Source organism: Poecilia latipinna, unplaced genomic scaffold, assembly GCF_001443285.1.
Source record: "Poecilia latipinna isolate Pla-1442-1.1 unplaced genomic scaffold, P_latipinna-1.0 Scaffold1121, whole genome shotgun sequence".
In the NCBI taxonomy this organism is placed as follows: domain Eukaryota; kingdom Metazoa; phylum Chordata; class Actinopteri; order Cyprinodontiformes; family Poeciliidae; genus Poecilia; species Poecilia latipinna.
This window is the reverse complement of record NW_015113737.1, coordinates 144,427-168,609: the sequence shown is the minus strand read 5'-3', so window position 1 is coordinate 168,609 and position 24,183 is coordinate 144,427. Positions and strand designations below refer to the sequence as shown.

General features: G+C 36.4%; 1 protein-coding gene and 1 long non-coding RNA gene across 2 annotated transcripts in view; one reads left to right on the top strand and one right to left on the bottom strand.

Annotated features, from left to right (window-relative positions):
- Positions 1-2,204: 2,204 nt before the first annotated feature.
- On the bottom strand, positions 2,205-15,861 carry LOC106959813 (uncharacterized). The gene is made up of 3 exons (XR_001427441.1): positions 15,731-15,861; positions 12,959-12,961; positions 2,205-2,215 (listed from the first exon to the last, which is right to left on the bottom strand). It is a non-coding gene; the product is annotated as an uncharacterized LOC106959813 (long non-coding RNA).
- Positions 15,862-18,276: 2,415 nt separating this feature from the next.
- Positions 18,277-24,183, top strand: part of LOC106959811 (mannosyl-oligosaccharide 1,2-alpha-mannosidase IA-like) — a 68,777-nt gene continuing 62,870 nt past the window's right edge. The window contains exon 1 of the mRNA XM_015052592.1: positions 18,277-19,021. Coding sequence (XP_014908078.1) covers positions 18,521-19,021 — 501 coding nt within the window. The 5' untranslated portion in view covers positions 18,277-18,520. The remainder of the gene's footprint in view (positions 19,022-24,183) is intronic.

Sequence of the window (24,183 nt, the reverse complement as noted above, 5' to 3'; positions counted from 1 at the left end):
AACCAGCCTGATATCCGCTGAATGAGAAATAAATGCCCCATCTTAAGTACTTGTCAGCGATGCGAGCGGAACAGCAGCTGCCTTGGCTTTTTAATGCAGCTCCACATGCATGTGAAGGAAGAGGTCACTCAGACGAAATTAAAACTTACCTGCTGGAGATTTAGCTGACACGTCAAAAAGAGGAGGCAGAATGACCTTCAGGTGTAGATAAAGTGGTGATCAGGATGTCATGATTAATTTTATTCTAGATCAGCACTGTCAGTCATTTTCATTTTGGGCCCGATCGAGATTATGAATGTCCTTAAAGGGCCCATTAACAAACTCTTAATATATTAATAAATAGCTGTCTCTGTGTTTGATTAGTTCTTTTTAAAATTAAATAATACTGAACATCTTTTCACATTGATCAATCTTTTCAGCATTTTGCTGTTATTTTTGTCATTTTTCACAAAGTCACAGATTCTCCAGAGCCAACTTACAAATATTTGTAATGAATTTTGTAATTTTTGCTGCGTTTCCATTACAAATGTACGCAAAACTTTGTCAATATTCCTCTAATATAGAAAAACTATAATTTCACAACTGTGGTGTTTCCATTAAATAAGAAACGCAATTAAAATCACACATGAATATGTTTATTCATGCATTTTAAAGACATGCTGAGCCATAATCATCCCACTACTTCCTGTTGTCATCTTCTTTGTGGTTTTTGTCAGTAGTAACATCCTTATGTTGATCATGTGACTTGTCTGATGCAACAAAAGTGTTTCCATTGCAGTTTTGCAGGAAAAAAAAAACTATTTCAATACGTCAAAACTTTTTTTTTTCTTTTTTTTTTGGGGAAATTTGCGTGTTTCCATTGAGTGAATTTATTCTCAAAATCTCAAATTGCCTAATTATGTTAGATGGAAACACAGTTTTGACAGGAAATGTGATTCTCAGCTACTCACTATTTTGATCACAGACATGAACTGAGGCTGAGGCAGCAGAATAGTAAAAGTGAGAGATACTGCCACCTTCAGGTGGGAGTTAGTATCATTAAACCCAATGATTTTTTTTAAAACCATTTTTGCAGAAAATTTACAATAAATTGACAGTAGCTGCATTTCCATTTGAATTACAAAAATAACTGTGCTTAATGGAAATTTGCCAATTTCTAAAAAACTCATGTCTTTTGATAAAAAGTTTTTCTGCTATGTTGAGTTTGTTTTATGGTTGTATCAAAATTAGTGTATTTTGCCAAACTGGAAAAGATCAACAACAGGATGTTGCTACTGGCAGAAACTACGAAGAAGAACAAAACAGGAAGTAGCTGGATGATGATGGTGCAGCATTTTTCTAATGACTTATTGTGTGAATAAACTTATTAATATGTTATTTTAATTGTGTTTCTAAGGGAAACACCACAGATGTAACATTTTATTTTGAGGGGGGGATGAGTAGAATATCTACATTTGAATTGACTTCAAAACTGCACAATTTGAAAGCTATCACCATTTTTGTTTTGGGTCAATTTGTTGATTTAACAATGAAAAGAGCAAAAAATTAAAGATAGCCTGCACCAGGTTTAGATTAAGCTAGTTTTTTCTTTATATTTTTACAAAAGAGTATCCATTGTTGTAATCAAATTAACACATTATTTTAACACGTTTTAACACAATAATGTGGTACGTATTGTTTCTGAGTTTTCAGAGATATGTACAATAGTTAGTCTTAGCTGTGAGTGTTTCAGCTGAGAAGTGCGTATGTTTGTGTAGCGTGAACGCTTCCTCGGCAGCTGCAGCGTTTCTCTGAAAAGCGACCGTATACGAGTGTCACTCAGCATTCTTTATCATTTCTGTTTGCATCTTTGGCAGCTGTCTCGCCTTTGTGTAAAATTTCTGCCTCCTCTTGCTTCTCTTCAAGAAAAATCACACTACTTGTCTTGTCCTCCTTCCTCTTCGTCACCCTCTTTTCTTCTGCCCTTCATTTCTGCCTGCTTCTTTTCTCTTTCCCCATCCTTCAAACATCCTGGGAGCCCATATTCTTTCTCCTCCCCTTAATCAGCATTCATCATGGTGTCCTATCCACTCTAATGAAGTGCTGTTGCTTTCAGAAATTTTCCTGCACCACCGCTGTCATGATTCTGGTTCATTTTAGATCATCATTCTGAAAAATCAGAGAAGCCTCAGAGTTTGACCCTGAATCATCTATGTGAGCGAACGACAAAGTCTTTCTTCTGATGAAAGAAACAAGCCGATGATTATGGGACAGTTTATGTTAATTGTGTTGCTTTAGCTTCAGAGGAACTTTAACAATGGTAATCAATTCACCTCTTTACCAAAACACAAACCTCACAATCTGTCAGCAACATGTTTATAATCAAATAGCAGAGCTGGACATCGCTAACTGAAAAGCTAGCTGTGATAACTTTGAAGCACTAATCATAAACAATAGTTCTGCTAACGCTAACTGAGAAGTTAGTTACACTAATCTTATAGCACTAATCATAAACAATAGTTCTGCTAACGCTAAAGCACTATACAAACATTATTTTTGGTCAGAGAAAATGCTAGTTTGCTAACTGAAAACCAAGTTATGCTAGCATTAATGATGGACAATAAATCTGCTAACGCACTACACCAACATGATATTTAGTTGGAGCTAATACTAGACCGCTAACAGAAAATTTTGTTGCGCTAACTTTATAGCAACATTTATGAACAGCTCTGCTAACGCTAAAGCTAAAGCAATATACCAACATGATATTTGGTTGGAGTTAATACTAGATCACTAACCTAAAAGTTAATTGTGCTAACTTTATAGGACCATTTAAGAACAACAGCTCCACTAAAGCTAAAGCACTATATCAACATGATATTTGATTGGAGATCATATTAATTGGCTAACTGAAAAGTCTGTACTAACCCTATAGTGCTGATCATAAGGAGTAGTTCTGCTATCACAAAAACACTATGCTAATACAATATTAGGTTGAAATTAATGCTAAGCCGCTAACTGAAACGTTAGCTGTGCTTACCCTACAGCTCATAAACATGAGTTCCTCTAACCTAAAAGCGCTAATCATAAACATTGGTTTAGCAAGCACTAATGCACAATGCCAACACAATATTTGATTGGAGTTAATGCTAAGTCACTAGAAAAGTATGCTTAAAACACTAACCATAAACCTCAGTTTTCTATTGCTAAGCAACAAAACGCTAACTTCAGCCATTTTGATAGTGTGAAAGCTAATCACTGTAAATGTAACAAATGTTGCAACTTTGGTCTCTAATCAAACCAAGCCTGCCGGACACCATGAGTCCAAGTCAAGGCTCAAGTCTTTGGGGAACAAGTCTCAGTTTTTTACTTTAGTTACTTCATTTCTGTCTCACAAGCCACTTTCCCTGGATCCACCAGTTAAGATGTGACAGTTGTACAAAGATCTGTTGTCACCTAAAGGTTTGCAGGAAATCCCTCACAAGTTTCTATAAGTCAATACAAACACTGATACACACGCCTTATGTTAGTGCTGACTCAGCTTTTCAGTGTTTTCACAGCCTGTTTGCTGACCCTGCATCTTCCAGACAAAATGAAATAATCGTTCTAGAAAATATACAAACGTTCAAAGCTCCTTGTTATTCATGTAGCAGTTTCATCTGAAATTCATGCTTCAAAAGTCAAAAACACAAAAATGCTTGGATTTCCCACATTTGGGTTACACTGAATGCAGCATAATTATGGATTATAGGTGGACAGAAATAAAAGTGGAGGTGGGAGCATTTCTGTCTTACTGAACTGATGTGATGTTTATTGTCATGCAAATCCAAACTTTTTTGGTTCATAATAATGGACAGAGTATTTTTAGTTGAAAATGATAAAAAAAGAACCAAATTAACACTGAAAAAGGAAAACAGGTGATCCAACTAAAGTAATGTAGTTAATTTGTTACAAGTAATCAAATCAAGTAAATCCAAGTAAATATATTGTTTATTAAGATTTCATGTAACAAATTAACTTCATTTTTCAGTGTAAGATTGACCACATAAGGGAGAACGCCTCAAAAACAAATAATCTTACCAAGTATTTTTGTGAGGTTTCTGCCTGGTTTGAAAGTCCATCAAAATGTAGTAACTTCTCTTTTCTGTGTTTCTTTAGGTAAATCCTGCCTTCCTGCTGTGCAGCCGCAGCCCTGCCCGCTCTGCGGATTACTCCATCATGCATTATTTATCTGATCCTGCAAATAAACATCCACCTAAGAGCTCCTCTCTGAAGCTGTATCTCCTGTTGGATCCAATCTTTATTTCCATCAGATTTAGATGTTTGAACTCTTCCCTGTACCGACTGATGTCAAATAAAACTTTATTAACTTCTAAGGGTTGGTGTTTGTTTTTATTGGGATGTGATCAGTCATTTTTCTGCTTATTAATTCATGGTTTTGCTCACCATAAATCTTAATAAACTCTCTCTCTTTGTGGGAATTTTTTATTTTTTTTACAGTTACCCAGTGAAGTGGAAAGCTATTTTTTCTCAGTTCTGTTTTGTAGATACTGATAAGCTTCCTGAACTCACCATTAGAAAACAGACAATAACCAGAACTGCATTTTTTAAGACCCCTAACATCGGACTTTGGTCTTGACTGCTGAGATAAATCCCTCACTTTCATTCAAATCATGATTTTACACCCGTGTGTGCGTAGTGAACGTTATTAAGTTTACCTTAAACAGAATGCATTACTGATACTGTGGATTTGTGCAGCTGCACTGCAGAAAAGTGTATATATAAAAACCATCACAACAACCCAAAAAGTATTGCATCAAAAACAACCAATTATGGAAAACAGCTTGAATACCGTTTGAAGGGTATGAAAACAAATAGATCTACAGTAATAAACCCAGTTTAATTTTTTTAATTTAAAACATTTTTTCTTCCTGAAGTATAAAATCAAACTAAATGTTAGATAAACTAATTGAGAAACTTGATTGTTCAAATCTTTAAAAGTTAAAACAAAGATTGTAAAATAACTTCTCCAACTAAGCAGTGGACAGACAAACAGGAATTTGAAGTCACTTTGAATTAAGTCAGAATTTTGTCCAGTTTGAAGGAGAAAAAAATATTTTTGTTGGGATTTTTACACCATGCATGAGAAAAATTTTAAAATTTCTATTTTTACTTTTTTCAATGTTAAACAGCTCATTGTGAAAGTTACATACTTCACATTTTGATGAATGTACTGCCATAGTGAAATACAGCTGTTAGCTTGTACTGCTAACAGCAGTTAGCCTGGTTAATGAACGTATCCATTAGCAAATCCCACTGTTGAACTGTTAGGTTTGGCTTAAAATCCTTCACACATAAACATTTTGGACAAAAGGCAATAAATTAACCACAGCATAAGTAGACACCTACAACTTCAAAATCCAATATGGCCATATTTGCAATTACTTTATAAACAATTTATACCAAAATGTCATCTGAGAACTACAAAATTCAAAAAGCCAAACGTCACCAGTGGTACTTCTAAAACAATTTAAGAACAGTGACAGTGAGCTATGATGAGGAATCCTTTAGGGCTTTATCTTAGTGTCTTTATCAGTTTCTTTAGTCAGTCGTTCCAAACTGTAAATCTGAGATGTTTTTTGTTCCACTGTTTGATCCACTGATAGGAGAAACCGGACGCCCTCGGTACATTGTAAGGTTAAACACTATACCAGGGCTGCCAGGGTTAAAATGGATGTTTATAAAGTCATTTAAGGGCCTCTTGTCACTGACCAGATGTCCTGGAACTCAGCTGGGGTTGCTAGGAGACAGGCAGAACTCTGCCGGGGTTGCTAGGTAACGGGCTGAGCTTCACTGGGGTTGCTAGGTGAGGGGCCGTGCCTGCTGGTTTGTGACGTTAAATTCCAGAGGTTTTTGGAACAGACTCCAAAAAACATGGACCTACTGCCAAAAACAGCTGGATGCTTATTTTTTAAAACGTTGGGCTGTTTGTAGAAATGGAAATGAATTTAAAATGTTTTCTTTCTGCATTTCCTTTTATGGTCTCATTCTAAAACTAAAATCTGCACATTTTACATGAACAATACCCAACAATGAAGGGATTAGTGAGTGAAAAGATAATAAACACACAGCTTGGATTCGTCTCCCCGCCACCATTAAGTCCGCGACTCGTCAACCAGACACACTCTGTCAGTTTTCTGCTGAAGACGTCTTGTGCATCGTGTGTCATCTGCCCTTTATTCCCAACGTGACATCCATCATTTTCATCAGTTAACTAAATGTGTGGTGGGCAGCCAAGTGTGAAGCGCTCTTCCTCATATCTGAGCAACTTGTTGTCAGCGGATGACGGATGGCGCGGCCCTGGAGGCTCAAAGCGGCTGGACAACAACTAATATTCACTAAATGTAGCTTTATGCTAACGGAAGCAGAGGCTGTTTGAGAATGGATGTGACATGAACACATCCAGCCTGTCTGCATGTCCGTGAAAGCTTACTGTGGACAGTAATAAGTATTTTCCATGAGTCTTGAGCATGCACAGCGTTGGCTGAAGTCCCTGAAGCACAGTATAAGGGATGAGTGTGCTGCTCTGTCTGATTTATTTAACGTGAGCTCAGAGGACATGGTCAACAAACCGAAAACAAATGTGTGACGATGTTAGGATCATGAAGGTACTCTTTGGTTTTTACTTCAGTTATTGATTAAAGTTTTTTTTTTTTTTTTAAAGGAGCTTAAAGCGTTTCTTTGCCACTCTCTTGTCTGATTATTGATTATTTCTCTTCATTATTTCCCATGAGAAGGTAACTTTCTTGATTTATTGTTGTTTTGTTGCCCTTTCTCTGACCCCAAATCTTCCACTTCCTCTGTACATCTCTTGACTTTTAGCTACCTAAAATTTTATAATTCTCACAAAATGAACTCCAACTAATTTGACTATGAATATAGAATATCACATTACGTAAAAGTGGATCCTCTATTTTTTATTTATATGTGGAATTTTGACATCTCTGCTCTCTGTTTTTGTGCAAACATGTCAACTTTGACAGTATGTATATTTTAAAAATGTACCATTCAATAACATAACTGAGCACGTTTGGCTTTGAGGAACTTGCCTGATTTGAATTAGATTGTTGTTGTCCAACATCAGTGTCTGACCTCACAGATGATCTCCAGAAACAACGGCTAAATGTTCTCTAAAAAATAATTTTAAAATCTCCAGAAAGGTTTAGGGGATAGATATACATTAATGAAACACTCTAATAAGAGAAAGTTTCTGCATCAGCTTTGGAAAATGAATAAAAACACAATTTTCTCAGAATTCTGACTTTTTTCCTCAGAATCTGAATTGCTTAAGTTGTTTATGCATCATTGTTTAAATCTGGTCTTAAAACTTAAGTGAATTTGGATCACGTTTTCAGTGTGGATAGAGTTCAGGTTTACAAATCCTATAGCAACGAATCCTATGTGATTATTTTTATATACTAACAACATAAATTATAGAATGTTTGGTTATTTATTTGGATTTTGGAAAATATTGAAACAAAGTTAGAATTCTGGGGGAAAAGTCAGAATTCTAAAATTAAAGTCAAATTTCTGTAGAAAAAAGTCCTAATTCTGAGGAAAAAACTCCAGAATTTTGAGATAAAAGTCAAAATTATCTGAATAAAAGAAATAATTCTACATTTGAAGTCCGATTTTTGAGAAAAAAAATTGGAATTCTGAGATTAAAGTTGGAATTATGTCATAATTCTCTGAAAATAAAAGTCATCATTTTAATTTTAAATTTAAATTTCTGAGAAAAGTTATAATTCTGAGATGAACGTCAGTTGAATTATCAGAAAAAAGTAAGAATTCTAGATTTAAAGTTAAAATTCTGAAGAAAAAAGTTCTAATTTTGAGGAATAAATCCAGCATTTTGAGATAAAAGTCAAAATTCTCTGAATAAAAGTAATAAATCTACATTTGAAGTCAAAATTCTGAGGGGAAAAGTTTGAATTCTGAGATCAAAGTCTGAGATTTAAGCCAGAATTCGGAGTTTAAAATCAGAATCGTAATTATTCATTCATTTAGATTCGTTCCTAATCCATAGCCCCGTCATGAATCTCCTGTGAGAGTGACTGCGTTGTTTAACAGAAGGTTTCTTCCTCCTGTCATCTCCAGGTGTGGGAAGCTAATGGGAAATGATCCTCTGTTCGCTGAATGTGTGTCTGATAATCTCCTAATAATTGGAAGTGATGGCGGAGCAAAGCTACGATGATGAATTACCGGCAGCGGCGCGGCGCGCAGCGGGCAGGCGGCAGATGCTGAGGTGTTGACTGTTTGGACTCCTGCTGTTAAACGATCAAATAAAATAAAAACCTGAAATGCAAAGACAATCGGCTCACGCTGGGCGTGAATAGTTTCCACGCAGGACTGTCATCTATCTGCTCAGTGACTGTGGAGCTGAAAGGTTAGCAGCTGCTGCTCCCGGCTGGCTGAGCGAAGCGCAGAGCGAAGCGCAGAGCGAAGCGCAGAGCGAAGCGCAGAGCGAAGCGCAGAGCGAAGCGCAGAGCGAAGCGCAGAGCGAAGCGCAGAGCGAAGCGCAGAGCGAAGCGCAGAGCGAAGCGCGTCTCTGCCGCTCTCTTCATTTCTCTGTCAGAAACAGATTCTGCAGGTTATTGAGTCTCTTCTGCTGAGCTCCGACGGGAACGGACTTTGGCATTTGTTGTCTTTTCTCTGTCGTCCTCAGATCGTGGAGTTTGTTACCGCAGATTCAAGCTGGCGAGAAAGACAGGAGAAGAAACCAGGCCTGGACTGGATAATCGGGAAGACCGGGACAAATCCCAGTGGGTCGGTCTGAAGATTGGGCCGAAAAGGGCCAGTTATCCATCTCTGTAGCAGATTAATATGCTGCTGATGGATGGATGGATGGATGGATGGATGGATGGATGGATGGATGGATGGATGGATGGATGGATGGATGGATGCCTCATCCATTTCCCCAGTGAATCCAGAGATCTCATTGGTTGAGATTTAAATTAAACATTATTTTTCTCCACCAGAGAAATGGTTTTCTGTAAAACTGAAACAAATCCTGTTTTCCAGCTCCAGATCTGCTGCTGCTGTTCTTATTTATAAAACAACATTTTATAAAAACATTTTAACTCTTAAAGCATTCTGCAATATGAAGGTAATTTAATGTGTTAATAACACAACAATCTATTAAACATACAGATAAACTTTGTGTTTGTTATCAAACATCTTTATTTCATATGTGATGAATTAAAGAAGTTTTCACTGAAACAGCTCATATATGTAGGGATTTATTTTAAGTTTTGTGTTGAAGAGACTCGTATTATGAGTTAATTTTCATGAAATGCTCTGTGTATGTTTCCCTGAGAGGGATTATAATAGACGCTGTCTGCTTGGTTCTGGACCTTCAAAGTAACATCAGAATGATCTCTATTGATAGCTTCACTCTTTGGGCTTTGTGCTCGCTCTAAAAATGTTCTGTTTTATTTTCTTCTCTGCTCCCCCAGCAGTTACTTTTCTGGATGGGAGAGAAGACTTTGATCCATGCACTACATTTCCAAATTTAAATGACTAAAAATAGCTGGTGAGCGCTGAAGAGGCTAGCAAACGAACAGGGGAGCAGAGCAAACCCGACGTTTCACACCATCAGGCCTTAAAGAGACACAGTCACTTTACTGCTTCATATGTTTCCCAATATTAATCAGAGTTTGGTAGTTATATTTAGTTTTAGGAGTATTTTTACTGCAATGTACCTTTTTCTTTTGCTTGAGTAGTTTTATTGTGAAGGACTTTTACTCTTATTTGAGTAAAATTTCTGGATTTTCTACCCACTTAATGAAGAATAAACATGTTTTAACCAAAAATTCACCAAACACAGACACACACCTGCACTTGTTAAAGTTTCATAAGTTTTATAATGAAAGAAACTGATCTGGAAACGTCTTCTTTTGCCTGATTTTGTTATTTTTGTTACCTAAATGAATTATTGTAATTTTCATCTTTAAAATACCAAAAATTCACACTTTTTTATATTTTGATCTGTGTGATTATGTAATTTTAAAATCTTAAATGATTGATAATTTGATCAGAGCTTTTTACCAAATACCTTTTTACTCTTACTTCAGTACTATTTTTAGGTACCTCTGATATTAATCAATTAAATTTTACTTAATATTGCATTTCTGACTTATTTTGAAAGAAAAACGGGTTTCACGTCGATTTAGGCTTAACAAGACATTTTCCCATCTTATAAGTGATATAATTGGCCAAAGAAACTAGAACTTTTTCATCAATATTAAGGAATTATTGATTTAAGGGTTAGTTTTAAGTTAGTTTTGTCTCTTTTAAATTGTGCCCAGATATTTTATCCATAAACTAAACCAAAACTGCTTCTGCAGAATAAATATTTGATTTTTTAAATGATTCTTGTTGTTATTCTCAGTCTTTGTCAGGGAAAGAATCACTAAAATCAATCAAACATTGCTCTATTTTCCTCTTTTCTCTCATTCTGAGTCCAACTAAAGTACCAGAAGTGTTCACAGTAATAGCTCAAATATTCATAAATCCCTTTTTCTGGTGTTATTTTCTCTCTTCTTCCAGCTTCTTTGTAGAAATTGACATATTTTCCTTTCCCTTATTAAAGAATCTCAGAAATAATCTGATTTATGTCAGGAACAAGTGGAAAGGACTGCGAGGGAGCTACAAGTCTCAACCCAATTAGTGACCTTGCTCGCTGAGCACATCCTGCTCTCTTCAGCACACGTTCCCTTCCCGGCCCTCTCATCCCTCCATCCTCTGGACTCTTTCCTGGACCTTCTATTCTCAATCCCCTCTGCTTTGTCTCCTCTTTCTCTCCTCCTCTGTTTGCACAAATGAGTCCATTTCACCGGGGGGATGAGACCACGGTGGTTAAATCAGATCGGGGCGAGGTTATATTTGGAGAGAGAGAGGAAGAGGAGCAGAAGCATCAAACATCTGGGTGATCACTGCTTGGCCTATTTTACATCACTAAAATGCCTGACAGACCATTTTGAGGGCAAAATGATGAATATTATCCCAGATTATTATCAACACACGGACAGAAGAGATTCATCGCTGACTTATGACCTTCACAAGATTGAGCAGAATAATCAGTTTAATCAAGCAGCTGCAAGCAAACGCTTCTCTGAATCTCCTTCTGATTTTAATCTTCTCTGTCTTTTAATTTGAAGGCCAAGTGGTTTAATGATTTATTATAAACAGGAATCCCATTTGAGGTCAGAAACCCAAATCTTGATCTCCAGGACCAACTGTCCTTCATTTTTTAGCTGTTTTCCTGCTGCCGCGTCAATAAAAGTCTGTTTTTGACACATGATTGTCTAGTAAACTTGGTTTGATTTGGGAGCAAAGTTGCAACAATTGTTTCAATTTCAGCTGCTGTGGTTCCTTTTCACACTGCTTTGTGTCAAATGAACCAAAGCCTTTGAAAAACCAGAATAATTTTTTTTCTGTTAGCACTAGACTAGCATGCTTGCTTTGCTTGTATTTACCCAGAATGCCTTGCACTGTAGTCAGGACCAGAGTTTGTGTTTTGGACCTCCAGGGGTGCATTCACACCAACGATGTTTAGTCCGCTTTAATCCAACTCGTTCGTTTGTCTGTGAAGTCCGGTTTGTTTGACAAGGTGTGAATGCTAATTGAACTCTGAAAAGCGAACTCTGGTCCTCTTACAAACCTCATTCTCAGCTTGGTTAAAGTGAACTCTGGTTCGGTTTGAACATATATGTGAACGCCAAGTGGTCCAAGGGCCGCTCCAAAAACAGGAAGTACTGTAGTCCACTTTTGCAGGGCATTCTGGGTAAATATAACCAAAACAAACATGCTAATCTATCGCCAGCGGGAAAAATGACTTGTGTTTTTTTTTTTGTTTGTTTTTTACCTTAGACAAAATATAAATCCTACAACTGCTAAATTCTGACGCTACTAGTTGCGCTCAGTGTCTTCCTCATTGGTCTTCATGTTGCTTCCTTCAGTGCAGCAGCTCCACCACAGGTGAGGAAGGGAACAGCTTTTTCAAACGGTTTGGTTCTGTTTTCAGTGTGGAAGCTAACCACTGCAGCTGAAAATGTAACAAATGTTGCAACTTTGGTCCCCAAACTACTGGACAGATTTGACAATGAGGTCAGGATACAGCAAGGACATTACAATGTTCATCTCTCCATCCACGTTCTGGTGACATGCAGACTCCCCAGTATTTTTATTCTCCAGAGAAGTAATTGTTTAAACCTGCAGCAGGGCCTTTAAGGATCTGCAGCTGGATTCGCCTTTGTTGGCTGAATGTTACGCAATCATTTTCATGTTATGAAAGGGAGAAATCAGGCTGCGGTGTTTTTATAAATGCAAACTGTGGCTGAAATTTCTTTAACCGATGAGGCCCTTTGATTCTAAAAAGTATTTTTCTCTTGTACATATGTTACTCCAGACCTTGTTCAATCACCACTGTGATTTCCAAAAAAAGATGCTGTGTCTAAAGTTTTAGCATTTTAACAAACCAGGTTTTTCACTTTCTAGCTGACATTGATTCTGCTTTAAAAACTCTTTTGTTGTCCTTGGTTTGCGATTCTGAACCATGACGTAACGCCTTTCTTGGGCAAAACAACTGTCCAGGACTCTGTTGTGTGAAACCAAGATAAAAGCAGGGGATCCATTAAATCTGACAGGTTTCGGCCTACATGGATCAAACTTGTTCCTCAGGCTGTAGGATTTGGGTTAAGGCTGGAGTTACGCAACAGAGTCAAACATTTCGCCTGCAAACTGTTTCTCAGGTTTTTCCACAACAAGTTTTTCTGTTGTCGACGCTTTGAGGTAACTGTCAGTGAATACATGTTAATAAAAAAACTGAAATAAGATTAACACGGTAGACAGTTTAACTTGTTCTCTTGATGTTAAGAATCCAAGTTTTCTCTGTTTCTACCTTTAAAATGGTTTTCACTGGCTGCGATTCCATTACAGATATGCACATAAATTGGTGAATATTCCACTAATGTCGCAATTTTGTGATTTTGATGTTTCCACTAAAAAAAAATGCAATTAAAATCACACATAGATATGTTTGTTCATGCCATAAGTCATTAAAAAACATAGAAAACCATCATCTGAATTCCACTTCCTGTTATCTTTTTTGTCATTTCCGCCAGTAGTAGCATCTGGTTTTTGATCATGTGACTCATGTGATGCGAAAAAACTGTTTCTGTTTGCAAAATAAACAAGTTTTGATTATCTCATCTTAGCGTCAAAACATATGAAAACTCAATTAGTCAGTGAAAGAGCAGCACAGAAAGCAGCTGAAACACTAGTTGGTAAATTTTACATTAAAAAAAAGTAAGTTTATGTAGGAGGAGAATAATCCTTTTTGTATCATTTCTTAGGAGTGAAATGATCAAGAAATAATTAATTTTTACTTTCTGTAAAGTGCAAAGTTTCTACATAAATACACTTTTCTAAGTATTTGAGAGAAATGCCCTTTAACCTGAATGACTTTCAGTCAAGCTTGTTGAAAATCCCAGCGTTCATAATGAACGCTGGGATTTTCCTCGACAGATCTGGCTAATCAGGTTTAAAGGTCACCTTAGCTTTCAGCTCTGCCCACAAACTTTCTTCAAGATCAAGATTAAGACTTTGCAACGGCCACTCTGACTACATCGGCGTATTAGAGTCATTGCAGATAAAGTAAATCTCTGTCAAAAACTCTCATAAATCTTTGAGGAAAAACTCAGAAGTCACAAAGGTTAGATTTTTGAAACTCAGAAGATTTCTAAAAGTGGAAAAGTTTAAACTTTTGACACCCATACACTTCAACCTTCTTCTAGAAAATCTCAAAATTTCTGAAATTTTTCTAGCAATTTTTTTCACTTTTCAAACTCAGAAATGTCCTCGTTTTTTCAAGAAAACTTCAGAGACCTTTAGACATAGAATAAAAGAGAAAATTTCCTTCAAAAAAACTTGGAAATATTCTAGAAAAAACATGGAAATTTCTGAGTTTCAAAAGTTAAAAAGTTTAGACTTTTGAAAGTTGACGAGTATCAACTTTTGAAACTTAAATGTTTTCTAAACATTGCAGGAAATTTTCTAGCAGATTTTTAAATTTTCTCTCTTTTTTTCTAGAAAATGTCAGATTAATTTAACATTTTCTGAGGTTTTTGTGGAAATGTACTTCCTTCTTTTCTTCTGTCTACAGTGGCCCTAGAACGAATCGTAGGAAATGCTGCAATTAGTAAATTGTGTTTTTTCAACATTAGTAGAATATCAAACAGAGTTTTGTGCACATTTGTAATGGAAACACAGCTACAGATTCTCACTTAAGAGCCAATCTGAGCCAATTAACCTAACAGTCATGTTTGCAGACATGAAAGATCTGATCAAAGTGATATTTTACCATAATGTTTTTACATTTAAAGAGGAAGTGTCTCATTGTGGAGCCAGCTTAACTACAGAAGAGCCAGAATCTGAACAAACTGCTGCCTCAATAAAACAAACTATATTGAAATGCAACAAAAATCAAATATCGAGTCACAACAGTTCATGTGTTTAGCTTCTCTGATCAGCCACATCAAAGAGGGCTTATGAATTTAAAATCAGACATACATTATGGATAGAACAAATTTCCCACTTTCTCCAAGCCGGGTTACATTAGACTGATGGATAATTTAGGTTTTTATTGCAGCGGACCGCTGACATCAGTAGATTTACTGTTTGCCTCCAGTGTTGACGCAGTGTTGTAGTCATTTATGATTGGAAATGAGAAATATTGCACTCTACAAAAATGCTCTGTGTCATAATTGTAATTGCTGTGTAGAGCATTTACAATTACTGTGTGGGCAGTTTCTTAATAAAAGTTAGCAAAACCAAAGAGGTTGCAACTCCAAATTAAATCCCAGGAATTGTAGCTTTAAGTTGTAACAACAAAGAAATGAAACGTTCATGAAATTATGCAGGGAAACATGCCATTCATTTCATCCCAGTTTTCATTTTCTGTTTGTTTCCCAGAAAGACAAACTAATCACACGGACGGACGTCGTCACTTAGACAAGTTGTCATCCCAAAATTAGAGCGTCAGGATGGCAGCTTGCATCTGTCACCCACAGATTAGGGTTTCCATCTGTACGCTTCTCCTCCCGCTGGTGGAGTTTAGGTGAGGTGCACGCCGTACGTGACAAAGCTTTCGGTTCCTGCAGCTCTCCTTTCAGTGATTTCGGATTGGCACGACAAGCTATTTGCTCGACAAAATGTTTACCAGTCAACAAATAAGTTTGCATTCCAGTCACACAGTGGGGACGGATTCAGAGGAGAGAAAACAGGAGCACACACCCATCAGTAATAACACGGCAGATCTCCGAGATGCATTTGTTTCTCTCATTTTGCTGTCTTTTATCTAAATCTGTATTCAGTTTTAAACAGCATGCAAACTACCTGCTGTTTGCACAAGCTATTATTACTAAGATTGCAGATAATTTAAATGATGAAACGTTTATCTGTCAAACAAAGGTCACAGTTTTCAGCTCTAATGTGTTCATCCATAAAACCACTCTAAACAACGTCAGGCTTTTATTGTTTTTAGAAGCGATAAAGGGGCAGTATTATGTAAAATTTACTTTTTAGAGTTTTCCATCATGTTATAATGTTATTGTCTCATCAAAGACAAACCTGGAGTGCTGCTTTGATACGTTCATACAAGCTTGAAAAATCCTTTCATCTCCATAGCAACCATTCAGGTGTGAAAAACACCTGGATGGACTTAGCTCCGCCTCTGAGGTGTAGCTCCTCCCCCACTCAGCTCCTTCAGACTAGCCAGCAGAAATTAGCAAACAGCTGGTGGAACTGCTGAGCTCATCATAGGAGCTGCTTCTGAAACAATGGTAAGAAAAAAAGTTGCTAAAGGGTTAATAGAGCATTGAGTTCTTCTTTTTCTTCTTCTTGAGTTTTATTGGCAGTTTAGCAAAAAACCTTAGGTAAGCAGTACCGCCACCAAGCAGTAAGAAGTGTGGACGCCATTGCATAATCCAATACATAAAAAATAAATAAGTTTTTTAAAAAAGGAATCTTCTTTTTTATTTTTAAAAACAAAAAACAAAAAAACAACAACCACCACATCCTCTCTGAATTTCTAAAAAATACAGAACAATATAACGTTTCACTGTCTCTTATTGAAAACAAAAATCACATTTTTACTGTAGGATGTTTGTCCATTTTAAATAAAGTATTATTTATTATTTTGATTATGATCAAATCTGGTTAAAAACATTTCCTCCTTTCTGAGGCGTTACCTTAAGTTACATCCACAGAGTGTCTTGTCTCTTTCTTTTGCTCCCTCCCGGTCTTTTAGCAAATAGAAATCATTTTACAGAAACAAACTGTCCTAAAACAAAAAAAAGTTTCTGATTTAATGTCAGACAATGAAGTAAAGTCCTTGCACATGAATGTAAATGTCTGTTTTCAGCTGGATATTCAGTGGATTCTCAATAAATTACAAAATACATGGAAATGTTTGTAGTTTATAATTTTGGAAAACTGTTAAAGTTTAAGTACCCATGTTTTTCTAAGGGATGCAAAGTCTATGTTTTTGTTAAGGTTACACAAATGCAAAATCTGACATTTATAAAGAACATTTTGTTTCAATAAACAGTTACCCTGAAGTTTCCCACATCTCTTTAAAAGGTTTTTGATTATTAAAACTATAAATGAGAAGCAGCAAAAACTTCTACTTTTTCTGCCAGATTATCTGCTGATTAATGAGTGACAGGCCCGCAAAACAAAATCTCCTCATTCTTCAAGGAATCACTAGGTCAGGGGACAGAAAGCTGTAAGTCATATGACATGAGCAAAGGGCAAGACAATAAACAATGCTGCCAAGAGTGGAAAAATGTGCTTTTGTCATTCGTATCTATCCAGTAATCGATGAGCGTTAGCTTATTTTCTTTTGTTCTGAGCTGTAATCTACTAACCTTATTGAAGTGCGTGTTTTGTTATATCAATTGAAGTTTTTATCTGAACTTTCTACAAACACAAATGGAATTAAGAGATGGATAAATGTGACTTACGTAACCATTTACTTATCCTGGTAGTTAGCTTGTACATGCAGTCAATAGGAATTAAACTGCAAGGGTTTTAGTCACATGATCCACTTTAAGCTGCGTTCACAAAGTCCAATTGAGTTTTGTTGAGATTTTCCCCAAGTAGATATTACAAAGGTTGGATCAGCACTATGTGGCCATTTTGGGTCAGAGACTCATCGATTCAGCAATCCCGTGACCAAAAACAAAAAACAACAAAAATCAAGCAGTGTCAGAAATGTTCTGCACGAATCATGATGGGTGACTGAATTTCTATCTCTGTTCTTCTTACATCCCTTATAATTCCTGAAATCAACAAACACAATATTTTTTATTATAAATAAATATAAAAAAGGGTAGATTTTTTTTCTCCCTATAAATTCAGGCAAATTTTTCTTCATCTACATCTAGAAGTTTCCAGGGACTTTGCAAGAAAACAACATATTTGTGCAATTGTAAATAGGAAAAAAGAAATATATTTATGCCAAAGAACTCAGAAATGTTTAGATTAATTCACATTTTCTAGGAAAAACAAGAGAATTTCTGAGTTACAAAGACTGAACATTTGTGAGAAAAATATCTAGAAAAAGCTCAGAAATCAAAACATTTCTGATTTAAAATTAGAAAATTTTTCCTAAACAATATGTGAAATTAATATAAAAATGTCTCGATTTTCTTTTCCTAGACATTTTTGACTTTGAAGATTAGACATTTCCAAGTTTTTTCTTTAAATTCTTTGAGTTTTCTGGCAGAAATGCACTCTTTTTTTCTATCTGCAATGACCCTAATATGTCATTGTTGAAATGATTAAAAATAGAATTTGATCACAATTCTTTAAATAATAATTGAACCTCCATTTATTTTTCTTTAAAAAATATTCCTTAATGTGGGACTTTTTCATGTCCTGTCAATTACTTTACTCAAATTAAAGTTTGAATTTTTCAAACTTTTTCAGATATTCCTTAATGTTGAATTTTCTTCCTCTGTTAAATAATTTTACTCATATTAAAGGTCAATTTTTTCAAAAATTTTAGAATTTCTCACATGCTTCAGGCCACCATAGAATTTCTTCATCATGGTTCTTCCCAGCTGTTAGCCGTTAGCCACTCCCCTCTAAAACTCCCACCTCTGACGGGGCGCAATGTGATTGGCTCCTCCCTGCTGTCAGTTACGTCTTTGGCCACGCCCACGCAGCGCTGCTTCCTGTGTGTGAGAGCCGTTGGAACTCGGTCTGTCTGCGGAGAGGCTTCGGCATGGACGGAAGCTTGTCTTCCACCAACTTTTCACCGGAGATTTTAAACCGTCCGCTTTTCGTTTTAGTCCGCTTATATGACTTGGAAATGGGTTTGTGAGCGGAGTAAGCCAAAGTTGAGGTAAACAGAGTTTTTAAAAGCTTTTTGTTTTCTTCTTGGTTCGAGTTGTTTTAAAGGAAAAAAGAGGTGAAAATGCCAGTTGCAACTCTTCTGCCTTTCACCGCTCCGCCGAATAGGAAGTCTGCCAGCCCGACTTCTTTCAGGCTGACAGAGAAATTTATTCTTCTCCTGGTGTTCAGCGCCTTCATCACCCTGTGTTTCGGGGCTATCTTCTTCCTCCCGGACTCGTCGAAGCTACTCAGCGGAGTTTTCTTCCGCTCCCCCGCGGTGGAGACCAACACCCGCACCGGTCCGGAGAGCAGCTACTCCGGCTTGGCTGGAAGCGACGTCCGGGTCCTGGCCAAGATCAAGAAGGACCACGAAAATGCGCTGCTGGAGGCCAAGGACACGCTCCAAAAGCGACCCGAGGAGATACAATGGGACATATCAAAAGACAAGAAACTTATCATTGCGGGTCAGGCTGGGAATGATGTGAATAAAATACCTCCCATTGAATATCACCGTCCACCCGGAGCGACGGGACACGAACCGCTGGACCCCGAAACTAAGGAGAGACGGGCTAAAATCAAAGAGGTAAGGATCTGTTGAGCAACATTAACTGGGTTATGGGTAAATAAACGATTTAACGTTTTATATGAACCCAGAGGCGCCTCCAGAAAGTTTTTAAAAGGGTTAAACCACTGATAATATGGAGGAGATGCACCAAAACTAGACAATACCAGTAATCCACTGAGCAAAATACTTAATAATACATCTGGACCTGATTTAGAGATGGAAAAATATAATATCTGATTTGACCTATATATTTCAAGGGTGCACAATGTAAAAGAAACGCTTTATTAGACATACCTTGTTAGAAATAAGTTGGTAACCCCGTAATTCTACTTTAATCTTGTGGTTGAGATTCAGCAAATCATTTTTTGGAGATCCATATTGACTTGTTACATCACACAGATGCAGCAGATTTTTAGCTGCATGTCCATGATGACTATCTCCTCTTCCTCCATGTTTTACAGATGCTCTAATGCAGTTGTACTTGAACGTTTCTGGTTCTGACCATCATAACAGCGAATATTGGTAACGAATAGATGTATGTACTAGTTTATTTTTGAATTTCTTCTAACATTTCCACCTCAAACCTGTAGATTCCCAACACCCTTTGAGGCCCCGACTCCATTTTTTTTGACCAAATGGATTGAGATCTGGTGATTGCAAAAACCATTGGACTCATTGTCAGATTAAGATGATTTGAGCTTTGAAATATGGAGCATTATCCTGCTGAAAGTAGATGCTGGTCACCAGCAGCCTGATCTGTTGGTATACGGTATATTTGTTGTTTACACCAAGGTTTGATGCTACCAGGCAACATTTTTGCAGCTATTGCCCAATTTGGTTGAGTTTGTGTGGGCTATAGCCTCAGTTTTCTGTTCTTACCTACAGGGGTTAGGGTTAAAATGTTTAAATTCACTTAAATAATAATTTTTCAACATTTTAATTCAGTGTTTGAACCTCAACAAGTCATCTTTGCCATATCTTGATTCCTGAATGCATTGATTTACTGCCATGTGATTTGAGTTGATAAGCTATTGAACAAGTGTTTTTAACAGAATCATTAGCAACATAAACCAGACAACAACCAATGTGAAACTCCGTTTCATTTATTTTAGTATGATTGAGCTAAAATAGTCATTTTTGGACTGCTGTTATTGCACTAATATCAACATGAATTTTTCCTTTGAGAGCTCAAAATTGAGAGAAAAGTGAAAAATATGCTACCATATTTCCATATTTGACATGCACAGGCAAATGGATAAACACATTGTTACCTAAATGGTCTATAAATATTTAATACAGGTGTTTAGTGACTAGAATATTATCTGAATATCTCTGGAGATGCTGGTAAGACCTTTACGATCGAGTTTCCATGATGTAGATGACACAGCACTGAGATACAGTTACACATGATAATCCTAGACTTATCTATTATTTACGCATTATTTATGGTCTTGTGGCTTGTCTAGCAAAGGTGGTGTCTGTGTAATTGAAAGGCCTGCAGTTCCAGTCCAGGTCATTGAATTTGCTTTTTTATTTATGCTTGTCAATCGCTGCTTACAGAAGGCTAGGTGTAGAGTTTTAAATGTCCATATATAAGTCAGATAATCGTTTAGTTTCACATATTCTAACCCAGACACCTGTAGGTCATTCAGACGTTGCTTATATGTAACTGTGACCAATAAATGTTCACTGGGAATTGGTATGTTAGCAATTTTTTGAAAAGCATTGATTCATTAAAATACCTGAATCTCAGTAAATTAGAATAGAAAATATTTCAGTAACTTAATTCATAAAGTAAAATCCATATAATACAGATTCGTTAAGCACAGAGTGGTGCTAATCCATGAAGATCTTGATGATTTTGACCTGAAGCTAATAAAATCCTAAAATTCATATTCTAGAAAAATCAATTGGAAACTAATTTTGTAATGCAGAAATATGATGTTATGGTTTATGCAGTCTTGGGGAAGATCTTTTTTTAGCTTGTTTTGAAGGTCAAAATGTAGCCACTTGTAGTGCTATGTGTAGTATTTTTGACACATTTTGTCAGATTAAACATCTGACAAAATATCCACTTCCACCAGTGTTCACATCTTTTAGCTGTAGATTTTCTTTCAAATATTCCCATATAGAAATGTCACTCTTTTTGAATATTTACAGCTTGTAGTTTTAGGGTGTTTTCACACTGGTTTGATTATGGACCAAAATTGCAACATTTGTTTCACTTTCAGCTGGTGCAGTTCACTTTCACACTGCACTGAGTGAAATGATCCAAACCATTTGAAAAAAACGTTCCCCTCCTCGCCTGTGGTGGCGCTGCACCAAGACACAAACGACACAAAAGCCTCAGAAGGCGACACTGTGCACAGTTTCCTTCTTTACAAAATTAAAGAAAAATAGTGGCATCAAATTGTAGCGGTTTTATGATTTCCCTTTTGTTGTTGGTGGAAGACCACGAGACATTTCTCCCACTCTAATATTTACCCATAATACCCTGCGTTGTAGTCCGTTTCCTGCTTTTGGAGAAGTCTTTGATCTGCTTGAATTTGAACCACACTAGAGTTCACTTCAACCGAACCAAAACCTAGGCTTGTAGGTGGAGTTTGATTTCGCATTCACACCTCTGCAAACAAACCAGACTTTTATTTTCTTATTTATTTCAAACAGGTTTTTAAAAACAAGAAACAAGCAATCAGTAGGACAAGAGAAAGCATGTTCATACATAGCCAAGAACAAAATAATTGGCTTACCAATATTTTCTGTTCAAAAAGGTGTAGGAAGAAGTGAACACTTATTTAATCCTACACCTTATCTCAATTTAATTAAACAGATCACTCAATAATTATTAATTTGTAATTAAAACCATGTTATTGTATTTATATGCCTAGAACCAACAAATACATTTTATTATGTAAAAAGTGATGATAAACTAAAGAAAATCTTTGGACCCATAGCAATAATGAAAATGGAAAATAACAACCAGACATACAGAATCAGAATAATTACCAACTCCCTGCCAATGTACACCCTATAAATTCTTCATAATCTGTGTTGCATCACCAAATAGAATAAAAAAACCCAAATGAACTGGAGTTGGAATGAAGTGGACCAATCGGTGGTGGTGTGATTCCACCTTTAGTCACCATCATGTTGTGGCATTCTCTAAAACTCACTCAGCGTCTGGTCTTTGGGAAAGAATGCATGAAGAACCCCCTTCTGGGCTGCTCCGCCCGTTCTGCTGGTTTCCCTGTACTGTGTAAAACCAGCTCGGGTTTCCTGCCGTATACCGAAATTAAGTGACCCATATTCAAAAGCATCATGGCTGCCGAACGTTCATACAAGACGTAATATACACCAACAGAATTGGGATGTGTTGTGTTCCCTGTCATCTGGCATCTTATCATTCCTAAAAACCCTCTCAGTAAATCTTGTAGCCGCCTGCAGCGTGTCTGGTGTTGTGGTGTCTCTGCAGAGTGTGTTCGGGGAAACAAGTGGAAAGCCCTGCGCTGGAGTCCCAGAGGTGGTGTCAGGTGGCAGCCCCATAGCATGCAGTCAGCCTGCTGCTCCAGCTGATGTTATGAGACGTCTGTTCAGAAATACCGTTTAGATAAGCAGGGCCCATATTCTGGAGTGTTTTAAATTGGAAAACGTGATTTTTAGAGTGCAGTTCCACTAAATATTCTCATTTACATGGGCAGCTAATAGAGGATTGCTGAGTGAGTCAAAGATAAGAAGTTAATGACCTAAAAGAGCTGCTGGTGGACGTATTCCGACGTGTGTATTTATGGAAAAATTAGTTAAATCCAGATATCTGTTGGGCAAAATGTGATGTTACGATTAAGATAGGACTTTCAGTTAGGACAGCAGCTAACAGTTATTTGAGTAATCAGAGGTCTGTCACAATAAATCAATTAATTGCTTGATGAATTGAAAGGAGATCAATAATTTCCATTTGTATGACATATAGTTTTTCTCTTTCTACCAAAAACTGGATGATAAAAGTCTTCAGTCTGGTGCTTTAGTCTCAACTAACCCGTTTTTTTTTAGGGACAATTTTGTTTAGAAACTTCATAATTAATTTTATTTGTTGTTTTGTTTACTTATTTTGGATTTTTTAAATGTCTTCCAGTTCCAGTGTTAGATGTTTTTTAGAATTTAAAGTTTATTGATCTTTCAAAATGTGTTCTTGCTTTATTATGTCATTACCATTACTTTACTTGAACATGTTCTCTAAACAATATTATCATTTATAGCAATAACTTATGGGACAACTTATCACCCAGCAAAATTTGTTATTGTGACAGGCCTAGTCATCAAGTATTATATCAGTTATTCTAGTGATTAATTGAGGAATTGGATTAAAAAAATAATAATTTAGCCACCTAAGCTTATTTTGTAGAATATAAAAAATTCTCTTCATTTTTGAATAAGAAAATCTACATTTTATTGCCTAAAATGCATCTATGTACGCTTGATCATTTCAAGAAAAAAAAAAAACAAAGAAAAGAAATACTTCAGCTAAGCTGTTTATTGAAAACGGAGCATAATTTTTTATCTTGCATGCAAAAATGTCTATATTTTTATACTGTTTTAGTTTAACTTCTGAATGTGTTTTTTTTTGTCTTATTCCTCCAACTAACAATTATTTGTTTACTAAATTAGTTGATTAATCGATGATTCATGATGAATCAAATTGTTCCAGTCCTACTTTCGATAAATAAAAAGCTCTATTTCCTTCCTGCTTTGGGCTAAAAGCAAACATGGTCGGCAGGTTCTGAAAAGAAAATTAACTGTGTGATTCATGGTTGGATGAGAGGATCAAGTGTGTGAAGAGGTCACCTTTGACGGCATTCATTGCACGAGTCTTAATCTGTGTTTGATCAAAGTAAACACTCCAGCAGATGGAGAAAGCTTTGGCAGGACTGTTGTCACTGAGATGAAAACAAAACAGAATATTATCACAGAAGAAGATAGCAAAACATTTGGTTAATGTCTTCTTTCATGATTACAATGTACCGTATTTTCCGCACTATAAGGTGCACCTAAAAACCTTCAATTTCCTCCAAAGCCGACAGTGCGCCTTATATATGAAAAAAGTTTTAAAATAGGCCATTCATTGAAGGTGCGCCTTATAGTGTGGAAAATACGGTACATTGTAATCATGAAAGAAGACATTAACC